The 12,746-nt window shown below is 45.6% G+C and overlaps 1 protein-coding gene across 3 annotated transcripts in view; it reads left to right on the forward strand.

Moving 5' to 3' along the window:
• Nucleotides 1–1,146: 1,146 nt before the first annotated feature.
• Nucleotides 1,147–12,746, forward strand: part of LOC306764030 (far upstream element-binding protein 3-like) — a 35,518-nt gene continuing 23,918 nt past the window's right edge. For 2 of the 3 annotated variants that reach the window (XM_079251038.1, XM_079251039.1), the window contains exons 1-10: nucleotides 1,147–1,272; nucleotides 7,321–7,429; nucleotides 9,310–9,343; nucleotides 9,553–9,599; nucleotides 11,515–11,586; nucleotides 11,689–11,746; nucleotides 11,894–12,056; nucleotides 12,158–12,256; nucleotides 12,451–12,552; nucleotides 12,625–12,727. In XM_079251038.1, coding sequence (XP_079107164.1) covers nucleotides 1,183–1,272; nucleotides 7,321–7,429; nucleotides 9,310–9,343; nucleotides 9,553–9,599; nucleotides 11,515–11,586; nucleotides 11,689–11,746; nucleotides 11,894–12,056; nucleotides 12,158–12,256; nucleotides 12,451–12,552; nucleotides 12,625–12,727 — 877 coding nt within the window. In that variant the 5' untranslated portion in view covers nucleotides 1,147–1,182. The remainder of the gene's footprint in view (nucleotides 1,273–7,320; nucleotides 7,430–9,309; nucleotides 9,344–9,552; nucleotides 9,600–11,514; nucleotides 11,587–11,688; nucleotides 11,747–11,893; nucleotides 12,057–12,157; nucleotides 12,257–12,450; nucleotides 12,553–12,624; nucleotides 12,728–12,746) is intronic. The other variant, XM_079251040.1, reaches the window with a different exon arrangement.

Consider the following 12,746-nt stretch of genomic DNA (forward strand, 5'->3'; position numbering starts at 1 on the left):
GAGCCTAACAAAGGTCAAAGGTCACTGACAAACAAACAAACATGGCGGAGGTCAGGAGCATAGACTGTATATAGAGATATATGTATACAGAGTATGTATTTATGGATATAGAGTATGTATATATGTCTATAGAGGTCAGGAGCCACTTCTTCTGCTCCAACTTCAGGTCCTCCACCTGTGGAGCTGGCCCAATCACGTGACTCAACGCGGAAGCGGAAACAGAGCAGCCAACAGCTGAACAGCGACAGAGATCCTCATTGACATGATGACTCACTCTGAGCTTCAACCTGCAACGCCATTTGATTTAAAACTAAAGTTGTGCTTTTATAAGAAATGTTTGTCTTTATTTTTACACTTTACCTGATTTATATTGTTATTTGTTAAACAATATGAAAACAAGTCATAAAGTAATTCAAGAATAAATTTCAAGAAATACAAACCAAAAAATGTTTAAGCTAAATTTGTTTAAAAAAAAAACAAAACAAAAAAAACACACACACACACAAAAAAAAATTTCTCATAACACATTAACCAGTTAATAAAGGATGTTCTATTTTAACTAAGGAACAACTTGTCTTTTGTTGAGATTTTAATAATTTTCTCAACAATTTGACCGATCTTTTACTTAATAACATTTTGCTCTGATAACGACAACAAATGTTTAATGTCATCAAATATAAAATATATCACTTTGTTTATGGTTTTGCTTGAAAACTGTTTTTATTTTTAACACTTTTTTTTTTTTTTTTTACAGTTTATCTTCAACATTTGATTACTTGGCTGTTTTCAGGTTTCCTTTCTGCTCTTTTCTCAGTGGGTCCATATTCATCCTTTAAGTGACTAGGCATGACCCTAATTTTGTTGCTTGAACTGAGCTCAGTATAGTTGTAATATCTGGGCCTTAAATCAGGCCCAGTTGTATTTTCTTTTAAACTGTGTTTGTTTTGCACCTTTCCTGTAACTAAACACATTTATACTGTTATTGTTAGTGTCATCGTTAAGATAAAATCTGTATTTTTATTTTCCCGTTCTACATCTGCCTGATCAGAGGGTAACACGTGTAAAAGCGACCGCTCAGCGTTGGTTTCCGGAGAAGCCATCGGAGTGAGACCTCTGTCCGTCAGCACAGCTTCAACAGTTAGCAGCGGAGCCGAAGCGGCTAGCGGCTAACGGCTAGCTGTGATGGCGGAGCTGGTGCAGGGACAGGCCTCGATCAACCAGCCGGGGCTGAAGTCAGACGGCCTGGCCGATGTTTTACAGAGGGCCCGCCAGGTAACAACTGCGACAGGGCTCAGCACACACCCGTTCCGGGCCGAGCCGGGCTGTTTAGATTAATTAAAAGCACTTTTTTGTGGATTCTCCGCGTTGTGCTGCTGCTGCTCTGAACTTCTGCGCTCCGTCAACTCAGCGCAGCAGCAGCGAGCTAACCCGCTCGGAAAGCGGTTCTTATCGGACTTCTGGCCGGTTCGGTCCACTTGGGCTGGCCTGACACGGTGCGGGGGGCAGTTTGGAGGGAGTTTGTGGAGCTGTCACCCGGAGGGGAGTGTGTGGGAACCGGGAGGAAAGTGAAGGGGGAGCAGGACACAAGTTTGGCCGCACGTGTCACCGAGGCAGCGGGCAACCTGTTGTGTCCGCGCGGCGGAAACACGGTGGAAAAGCCCGGATCAGGACCCGGGGTCACCGCTCTGTTCTGACCCGGGAACTGTCCCGCACAGGCCGGGAGGTTCCACCGTGTTCCTGCACTTCACATGAGAACAGGACCCCCCTTCCCCCCTCCCCGCAGCTGTTTACTGTAAGTTGGTTAGAAACTAGGCTGGCGTTACGCAACAGTCTGAGAGCCTCATGCAGCCAGCAGAGGTGGGTCCTGGGGGGGGGGGGGGGGGCTCTGCCACCTGTCCACACCCAGACTGCCTGGAGGGGGGGGGGCTCTGCCACCTGTCCACACCCAGACTGCCTGGGGGGGGGAGGGTCTGCCACCTGTACACACCCAGACTGCCTGGGGGGGGGGGGGAGGGTCTGCCACCTGTCCACACCCAGACTGCCTGGGGGGGGGGGGGGGGGGTCTGCCACCTGTACACACCCAGACTGCCTGGAGGGGGGGGAGGGTCTGCCACCTGTCCACACCCAGACTGCCTGGGGGGGGGGGGGGGTGGTCTGCCACCTGTACACACCCAGACTGCCTGGAGGGGGGGGGGGCTCTGCCACCTGTCCACACCCAGACTGCCTGGGGGGGGGGGGGGGAATGGTCTGCCACCTGTACACACCCAGACTGCCTGGGGGGGGGGAGGGTCTGCCACCTGTCCACACCCAGACTGCCTGGGGGGGGGGTCTGCCACCTGTCCACACCCAGACTGCCTGGGGGGGATGGTCTGCCACCTGTACACACCCAGACTGCCTGGAGGGGGGGGGGGGGGGGTCTGCCACCTGTCCACACCCAGACTGCCTGGAGGGGGGGGGGTCTGCCACCTGTCCACACCCAGACTGCCTGTGGGGGGGGGAGGGTCTGCCACCTGTCCACACCCAGACTGCCTGTGGGGGGGGGAGGGTCTGCCACCTGTCCACACCCAGACTGCCTGTGGGGGGGGGAGGGTCTGCCACCTGTCCACACCCAGACTGCCTGGGGGGGGGGGGGGTCTGCCACCTGTCCACACCCAGACTGCCTGGGGGGGGAGGGTCTGCCACCTGTCCACACCCAGACTGCCTGGGGGGGGAGGGTCTGCCACCTGTACACACCCAGACTGCCTGGGGGGCGGGGTCTGCCTTTAATTCCTGTTGTGCACCCACAGGCCAAGACCACTATGGTGACCTCAGGTGCAGATCCTGACCTCAAATCCATTTTAGGTTTAATAGGTCAGGTTTACCTTCATGACAACTGTGGGGGGAGTGATTTTTTTTTCTAACTCGCCCGTTTAAAAGTAATTTAATCTTGAAGTCTGACATATTTAAGGGCGTGTCCTTTTGATTGACAGGTACCCGATCTCCCGCTTCAAGTAAGAAGAACGTAGAACAACCGCGGTTTTTAGCCGGTTAACAACGTGACTTAGCTTTAGCCCGCTTACCTCCGTTAGCTGGTTAGCTCCTGTTATCTCCGTGTTTAGCTCGGTTAGCTCTTAGCTACAGAAAGCTCAGAGTTCGCTCGATGTCAGTCATCCACCATGACGCTCACAGCCCCCCTCTCAGCTCCACCTTTTTGCCCATATTTGTATTTTCCGGGCGAGACGACACGTATGACCCTGCCAAGATGGTGATGGTAGGAACCGCCCACCGAGCTTCAATTCAGCTCTTCAGAAACCTACGGAGACGTCACGGAGGCTCCGCCCACCTTTTATATACAGTCTATGTGTAGGAATTATGTCAAAACATGGTGGTGGATCAGATCTTAGCGGTCTGGGCTTGTTCAGGGTTCCATCAAAACATCTGGTTTAATTTACCCACAATTCCCTGGGTTGTGGTCCATTGCCCTTTTTAAGTTCACTTGAGGCAAACATCCGTCCATCTGTTCGTCCGTCTGTCTATAGTAGAAACACGTTTCCTGTATGGAGTTATTGCAGTAGTATATCTGCATCATGTCCTCAACAGCAACCCTTGCTGCACGGGATGGAAACTAGTCAGGTCCAGCGTCTGTTGGTTCAGCGATCAATCAGCTGACTGTAATACCTTCCAGGGTTCTGCTGGTTCACAATGAAGAACTCGTTCAAAGTTTGGTTTGACAAAGATTAACTTTAACTGAACCTGTTTATCTTCATTCTGCTGCTTTAAGAGCTCCTCATGTTTATCCTCTATATATAGATTATAAACCGGAACCTGGTCCTGCCTGTCTGGGGGGCGGACCCAGTCCAGCATTTACCTGTTTATCTATCTATTACAGAGATACTCAGAATGGACTGATAGTTATTGACCCGGCGGTTTAACATAAACCATCAGTTTAATGAGTGAGTTACATGAGCTGATGCAGGTGAGGATGGATTGGTCAGGCTGTAGCGAAATGTTGACACGAAATTTTGCAAAATAAGATAATGACAAAGTTAAATCGAAAATCACACAAAATAAAGATCACAATAAGGGTGCATTCACATCAGGATATTCCACTGGACTCGGTCCGCTTGGGGACTGGGCTCAGTTATAGGGGGGTGTATCCATGCGGACCGAGATCGTGCTCAGGCTGCACTTTGGTCAAACCAGCCAAACCATTAGAATAATATATCCCCATTCCCACCAGAGGTGGCGCTGCACACTGATATCATATATACGTAGACGACTCATTGAGCGCTTGAGAGTAAACCAGTGTCGCCGCCATATTGGATGGGTCTCTGCTTTCGACTCTTGCTGCAGAATCAACATAGTTTCCCCACATAACTGTTTTCTGTGGAACAAGGCGTATATATTACACACAAACAAAACACTTTTCTACATAACTGGTTTATAAATAATGTTAACACAGTGAATAATCTACTAAATGCAAATGATAAATTTTACTCCTATGAGGTGTTTATGGTAAAATATGATATTGATGTTTCACTCAGAGTTTTACATGGTAGCATAATTACCTCCACCAAGGAGGTTATGTTTTTACCGCTTTATCTGTTTGTCTGTTTGTGTTCAAGATAATTTGAAAAGTTCTGGATGGAGATTTATGAAATTTTCAGGACTTGTTGGAAACGTGAAAAGGAAGAACTGATTTAATTTTAGTGGTGATCCGGATCACCGTTTGGATCCAGGAACTTTTTAAAGGCCTTGGTGGAGGTTTATGTTCTGAGTGTTTTTCTGGGTAACTTCTGAATTGCACAGTTTTGATACAATACTTTATTTTCAGACTTTGTACAACTGTATCTCTATATTTATAAATTAATAAATGTTAATAAAAGTAAGAGTCCACCGTAGTCAAGAGAAAGCAGCAACTATTCCCATATTTTGTTCAGCATACAGTTGCAATAACCGGCAAAATATTGAAAGCAGATTGTGTGGAATTACATTTCACAATGTTGAATAAGAATTTATTTAACCAGATAAAAATAGATAAATCCAAATGTATCAATAAACAAAAGAACATGTTGGTATCAATTCATTTATACATTTATTTAAATTGTAGCTGCCTTATTAGCATTATAAAAATATTTTAGCATAAAAGCTCGTTTTTAATGTTTTACAGTGATCTTAATCATTACAATATATCTGTCTTTTGTAACAAACCAAACTGAGAAAAATCAAGTAAAAATTGGTGAAGTTGTTGTGATTGGGGCAATAAATGTATTGGAGGCGCATGGAGACCCATCCAAGAAGAGACATCAGCTTATACAGGCAGCGTGATGTTATGCGGCATCTATGTAGATATGTCTATGGCGCTGCACTAGTATTTAGCAGAAGAGAGGACCAGACCGGTGTGAAGAAGAAAACTCTGTTTCCTCCACCTGCCAGTTAAACATGGAGACCAAACTATGGCTGTTTTGGGTTTTTATTGTGTCTTATGCAAGTATCCTGCAGAAATCCACTGCAACAATGGACGCAGTATGAACACCAGACGAGGCAGAGGACCCTTAACGCCATCGCTATGGATTTACCCACAATGCAACGCTACGCCACATGCAGGAAAGGTAGTGGTCCAATGGGCTGAGACCTGTTTGTAGGCGGGCCGAGTCCACCCCTTTGGTCTGAATCAGAATTTGTTTGGTGCGTTCACTTTTATCCAAATGAAGCAACTTTCCGAGCAAACGGATCAGGATTTGAAACAAAATGGCTGAAGTGAACTTGCCCTAAAGTCCAGGCTGGGACTGAGAAGGGGGCCAACAGCCACATGTAAACAAACACAACCCCACCTGCTTGAACCAGTGGAAAACGGGCACACAGAAGCTTGACAGGACTGTTGCTGAAAACATTTTAAGTTTGCGTTTACTCTACAGTTTGTAGACAATAGCTGTCCGAGTTCAGAGCCTTGAATTAATGCAGTTATTCCATAATGTTAAAGTCTAATCCAATATTTATTTAACTCTCCAGTAAACCTCCATCATGACTCTGTAAAGATCTGAGACTGTACTACAGAGCGGGATTAACATAGTCCCGGGTGATACCTGGTTAACTTATCCAGATCCTGAATGTTAGCGGTTCTACAAAGCCGGGTATCAACTCCGTAATCCCACCCGGGTTTTCCATCCAGATCAGAGCGTGCTCACATAAAAGGGGCGGGGTTTGCGGCCCCTGATCAGTGGCGAACATGGAGAAACCCTGCAGCGTGTCCTACCTCCCCACGGAGGAGCTGATGTTCCGAAACATGAAGAATTTAAACATCATCCAGGGCAAAAGCAGCACTGTTACCGTAGCAACAGCCAGGAAGGATTGCCAAAGAACATGGCCGACTCTGTTGATGCCTAAATTCAACAGATGATATTAATTTATTGGACAACATAGATGGACAGTACTCTGATTACTTTGTTACAGCCCAGACGTTTCATCAGAACGTCCTCAGTTTCTTCTTTTATTAGCCCCCACCCCACCCCCCCTGTGAGCACATTTTGTGTTGGAGAAATAATTCCTGGCTGTGACGACAGGAGTCGCCGGTTGTTCCATGAACTCCTGGTCCTGCAGTTCTGAATTATTGTTATAAAGTTCATTATTCCAGACGCAGCCTGGTGGAGCTGGGCGTACTGGTAAGAAGTCAAGAAGAAGAAAATCATTCTTCAAATCTCTCTGGCAAGACTTTATTTCTTCATTAAAAGGATGTTTCTATACCTGAAAACTCTTTCTCTCCTGAACGTCCCTCTTACGATCTGCACACCGACGTCGTAAGAGACGGGCAATTTGGAAGAGAGCTGATTGGTCAGGAGGCGGGGCTGATGTCTTATCCAGAACATAACCTGGTCCGGAGCAGGTCAGCGTACGTTACCACGGTGATCTACTCCAGTGAGAGGTGAAGCAGCGTCGTACAGAAAACCATGAAGTTACCTCCATAAGAGGAAACCCAGCTTTGTAGTGACGGCCTCTGGTAGGAACCTTGATTCTGACTGGATGTTGGAGGCAAACTAGATCAGGTTTATGGGTTTGACTTGAACCATCATGGTGTGAGATGTATATATCATCATGGTGAGATATATATATAAAATATCCTCGTCTCTGTGTAAAGTATGACTTAGGACCTGCTGGCCTGGATCTGTCAGATCTGTATCCGCTTCAGAGATGAACTTGCTGAACGTCACTGACGGTGTTTCAGGCTGAGATGTTCGGTGCTCTGCTGATCAGGACTCATGGTTTCATTTGAACCTGTCTCTGAGGATCAGTTCCTGGTTTGTTGAGAGATCAGGATCTTAAAGCTGTTCTTCCTGTTTTCAGATGGTGGGTAAGATGGGCGGGGAAGCCATGTCCCACCTCAACAGCTCCTCAGGAAGCGTCGAGCCCTCACTGTACTATCCCGGACAGAAACGACCTGGAGAGGACGGAGGTGAGGACCAGAAATCTCTAAACTGATCAGGAGTTAGAACATTTTAAACTGAACTTAGACTGAAACTGGTCTGAGCTGCAGCTTCCTGATCCGGGACATGTTACCCTGTTTAAATTCACCCTGAACCACGTCTCCGACCTTTAAATATCAAGTTCTTTCCATGTAACTTCAACCGTCCTTCTGATCAGGAAGCTTTCAGTCTGACCTGGACCCAGTGATGGGAACCAGAACTTCACCAGACCCGGCATCTTCCAGACAAAAAGTCTGTACATCCGACCCGCTTTTAGACGTAACATTTACAGAAACATGTTCAACCTTACAACTGCTTCACCATCTTCAGCCCTGTTTCCACCAGCGGGCCCATCCCAGTATGGATCCTGGTCCAGGTGTCCAGTACCAGTCTGTACAGGAAGGATGCCAGGTTATTCCAACCAACCTCACTTTTCACACCCTAGAGGGTGGAGCTTGACTCTGCAGTCGTCTGATTGGTGGAAAGAATCATGATTTTTGTGACTCGGTTGTTGTTGGAGTATAAAGAAGATGTTACTCCACGATGACGTCATGCGGTTACGTACCGATGCATGGGGATGGGGGTACGCTTGGCTCTGGAAAAGAAACAGGGATTACTAATTTTCTACAGTCTGGGACTGTTTAGTTTGGTAAACTCGGATACCGGTCACATTTCCATAGCAACCATACCTTTGCCTGGTAGACGGTGTATTAGTCATGTACCCTACATCAGCTGCATAGTAGTGTGACATTTTAAGCTTGTAACATATCGCACAAGAAACAGGAAGATGCACAAGTGACGTATGAATAAATTTATAAGAGGTCTATTCACCTGGCGACCATGCCCACTTTAAATGTCCGACCAATCAGACACGGTTTCATGCAGCAACCAGAAGCAGCTTCTGCTGGGCGGATGCATCAAGATCAAGCTGTAAGATATCCCTAACTGGATCCACGTGGACAACATGATGTCATTTTGTTGCCTCAAGAAGAAGAAAATTAGTTCTGGCTTCTGGCAGCGTATGCAACAGGTGTGTAAGGCAGAATGACGTCTACCTGGACTTCTAAGGAAGAAGGAGACGCCCATCTAGAACCAATGGAGGACATCCAGCTAGTTGTTGTCTTTCTTCTTGGTGTTAAACAGTAAAATGTCTTCAGTCACACAGAAAGTCACGAATCTTTCCACCAATCAGAGAACAGCATCAGACCGGTAAGACTGGGACCCCAATGGAAAGGTCCCAGAAAAGTGGGATGTGTGGGATACTCTGGCCGAGCGATCCCGAGCTGGACCTGTTGGTGGAAATGAGACTTTACAGTTTTAGACTTCATATTCTTTATATCCAACCACAAAAACGTGAAAGTTTCCAGATCAGCTAAAACCCTCCGCCTGATCTGCGATTATCCAACGGAACCAGAAAAGCTTCTTTGTCTGAACTGGTCCGAGTGAGGGACCAGGATGTGTCGTCTCATAGCCATCTGAGTTAATCTGATCCAAATCATATCAAAGTGGGATGTGTGATTCAGTACTGTGATCAAAGTTCCTGCAGACCCAGAAAGTTCTGTTGGAGTTGGACCAGGTTCAGTAGGTCTGATCTTTACCAAACCCACAGTCCTGCCTCAGGTGGATCATATTCCTGAACCTCTCCTACAGCCTGCAGAATACTTGGGTTGATCCAAAACCTTGAATTCAGATCCTTTTGAGGTTGGTCAGAACCTTTCCTCACCTGGGCCGAGTTGTTTTCGTGGATCAGGTTCTGCATCTGATCAAGTGAACGGATCGAAAGTGGACTAGTTTGTGTTTAAGAAGACGCAGTCTGAGGTCAGCACCTCCACCAGGTCCGTTCTTTCTAATCCCTGTCTCCGTCTCCCAGTAGGTAACCAGCTTCCTGCCATGGGCCATCAGAGGTACGAGGAGCAGCTTGTATTGATTAACACACACACACACACACACGGTCAGCAGGGCTCAGCATGTTTGCAAATAGAGAACATGAGTGTTATAGATCTGTCCTCCTGCGTCTGCATCAACATAATCATTTATCGACTTCCAGACATCACACTGTGCAGGAGGTTGGTCATGTGATCGGGACGTTGATGTGTGTGTTGTGTGTCAACAGGGTAATCACAGAGGATTACAAGGTCCCTGACAGGATGGTGGGCTTCAGTGAGTATGCGTCTTCCTCTGATCCAGAACCCTCAACCCAACCACTTAATGATCCATGTGAAACAAGTCTGACTAAGGCTGCGTGGTGTTAGGAACACGTGATATTTTATATATGTATGCATTTTAAATTGGCTGATTCCAGTTTACTAATGACTTCCAAAGTAGAGTGATGTAATAAATGTCAGTAAATATCCACAGTTAAAATCTAGATTAACAGCTAAACTGTGATTGTCCTGGTGTTTGGTACCAGAAGCTCATGGCCCATCTCAAAGGTGTCAAAAGACAGCTTCCCTAGTTCCTTTAGTCTGCAACAGTGTATGACCTTCTGCATGCACGATCACTAATATACACTAGAACCTTTAATCTGAACTATACAATTTAATCTGCACTAGAACCTTAAATCTGCACTGGAACCTTAAATCTGCACTGGAACCTTAAATCTGCACTAGAACCTTAAATCTGCACTGGAACCTTAAATCTGCACTGGAACCTTAAATCTGCACTGGAACCTTTAATCTGCACTGGAACCTTTAATCTGCACTGGAACCTTAAATCTGCACTGGAACCTTAAATCTGCACTGGAACCTTAAATCTGCACTGGAACCTTTAATCTGCACTGGAACCTTTAATCTGCGCTGGAACCTTAAATCTGCACTGGAACCTTAAATCTGCACTGGAACCTTAAATCTGCACTGGAACCTTTAATCTGCACTGGAACCTTTAATCTGCACTGGAACATTCAATCTGAACTAGAACATGTCTAAACCACTACATTAAAATGGTCTAGAACATGTAATCTGCTCCATAATTTTTAATCTGCATAGAAACATTTAATCTGAATTAGAACATTTAATCGGCACTAGAACATTTAATCTACACTAGATCATATCGAAACTACATTAGAATGTTCTAGAAAATCTGCTTGAGAACAATAAATCTGCACTGGGTCCTTTAATATGAGCTAGAACCTTTAATCTGCCCTACAACCTTTAATCTGCACTAGAAACTGAAATCTGAACTAGAACATTTATTCTACCCTAGAACCTTTAATCTGACCTAGAACCATTAGCACTGGAACGTTTAATCTGAACTAGAACAATTTATCTACACCAGAACATTTTATCCACAGTAGAACATTAAATGTACACTAGATCATATCGAAACTACATTAGAATGCTCTAGAAAATCTGCTTGAGAACAATAACTCTGCACTGGGTCCTTTTAATCTGCATTAGAACCTTTAATCTGCCCTACAACCTTCAATCTGCCCTAGAACTTTTAATTTGAACTGCAGCCTTTAATCTGAACCACAGCTGTCTGAATTACAACATTAAAATGCTCTAGAACCTGTTGTCTGTACTAAACCTTTAATCTGAACTAGAACCTTTAATCTGCCCTAGAACTTTAAATCTAAACTAGAACATCTTATTCACACTAGAACATTTAATCTGCACCAGATCATATTGGAACTACAACATTAGATTGCTCTAGAAAATCTCATTGAGAACAATGCATCTGCACTACATCCTTTAATCTGCACTAGAACCTTTAGTCTGAATTACAACATTTATTCTGCCCAAGAACTTTTAATCTGAACTACAACCTTTAATCTGAACTAGAACATTTTATCAACACTATAACATTCAATCTACACTAGATCATATCAGAACTACAACATTAGAATGCTCTGTAAAATCTGCTCTTCTAAATCTTCATTTGGACCTTTAATCTGAATTAGAACATTTAATCTGAATTAGAACATTTAATCTGAAGTAGAACATTTAATCTACACTAGATCTTTATAAAATCTGTTATTTTCAGTTAGGTTAAAATGACCCTGAAAAAACGGACTTTACAGATGTGAAGAAGCTTCCTCAGATCATCTGTGTTCTCCTTCATCCCCTTTCTGTTCCAGTTATCGGTAGAGGAGGAGAGCAGATCACCAGGATCCAGCTGGAGTCAGGCTGTAAGATCCAGATTGCTGCAGGTAAGTGGTCTATAACGTGGTCTATAATGTGCTGGTTCCTCCATGTCTGGTTCTTATGTTCTTGCAGGAGTTGTGGAGGTGATGCTTGTGTTGTGTTTGCAGACAGTGGAGGTCTGATGGAGCGGCCATGTTCTCTGACAGGAACTCCAGAAAACATTGAGTGAGCTCTCAACTTTCTGCTCTACTTTGATGCTGCAGCTCAACGTTTAGAAGGATTCAGTTCGGATTTCACGTCGTGAAAAATTTTAAATCTCACATTTGGAACATTTGAGGTGGTTTTTTTCTAAAAACGTGCTGCTGTTTTCAGGCAGGCGAAGCGACTGCTGATCCAGATTGTGGATCGCTGTAGAAACGGCCCAGGTTTCCACGGCGACGGTGAAGGCGGGACCTCGGTCCAGGAGATGCTCATCCCGGCCAGCAAAGTGGGTTTGGTGATTGGCCGAGGAGGAGATACTATCAAACAACTGCAGGTTGGCTGGCTCAGATTCACCAGTCTGGTTGTGGCATAATGTTTGATTTCTGACTGGACAAACTCCACATGTGCATGTTCTTGTTTTGTTCTGTTTTCCAGGAGCGAGCAGGGGTGAAGATGATGATGATCCAGGATGGCCCGATGCCAACAGGAGCTGACAAACCTCTTCGCATCTCCGGAGACCCGTATAAAGTCCAGGTACTCAAGTTTTTCTCGGGTTCATGTGTCTTCCCAGCACCGATGCTTTTCTTCTGCCTCCAGTCCGAAACGACAACACCAGCATAAATTAAATATATCTTCACAACTAAAAGGGTTCTATCTAGAATCAGGGGGAGGGTGGGGATGGGGAGCGAGCGCCATTAAGCTGTTCTGGATTCTGATTGGTCCACCAGGCAGCGAGGGAGCTGGTCCTGGAGGTGATCAGGGAGAAGGACGGCGACTTCAGGCCAGGACGTAGCGATTTCGGCAGCCGGCTGGGAGGACCCAGTCTGGACGTAAGAACACATCGAACACGCTTCCGCTTTCAGGTTGTACGTCAGGGATTAACACGCAACGCCTCTACCCAGGTTCCGGTTCCCAGGTTCGCTGTTGGCATTGTGATCGGACGAAATGGAGAAATGATCAAGAAGATCCAGAATGATGCGGGGGTCCGAATCCAGTTCAAGACAGGTCTGTGTGCATCAGGTTC

This window comes from Telmatherina bonti (assembly GCF_933228915.1).
Source record: "Telmatherina bonti genome assembly, chromosome: 13".
In the NCBI taxonomy this organism is placed as follows: Eukaryota; Metazoa; Chordata; class Actinopteri; order Atheriniformes; family Telmatherinidae; genus Telmatherina; species Telmatherina bonti.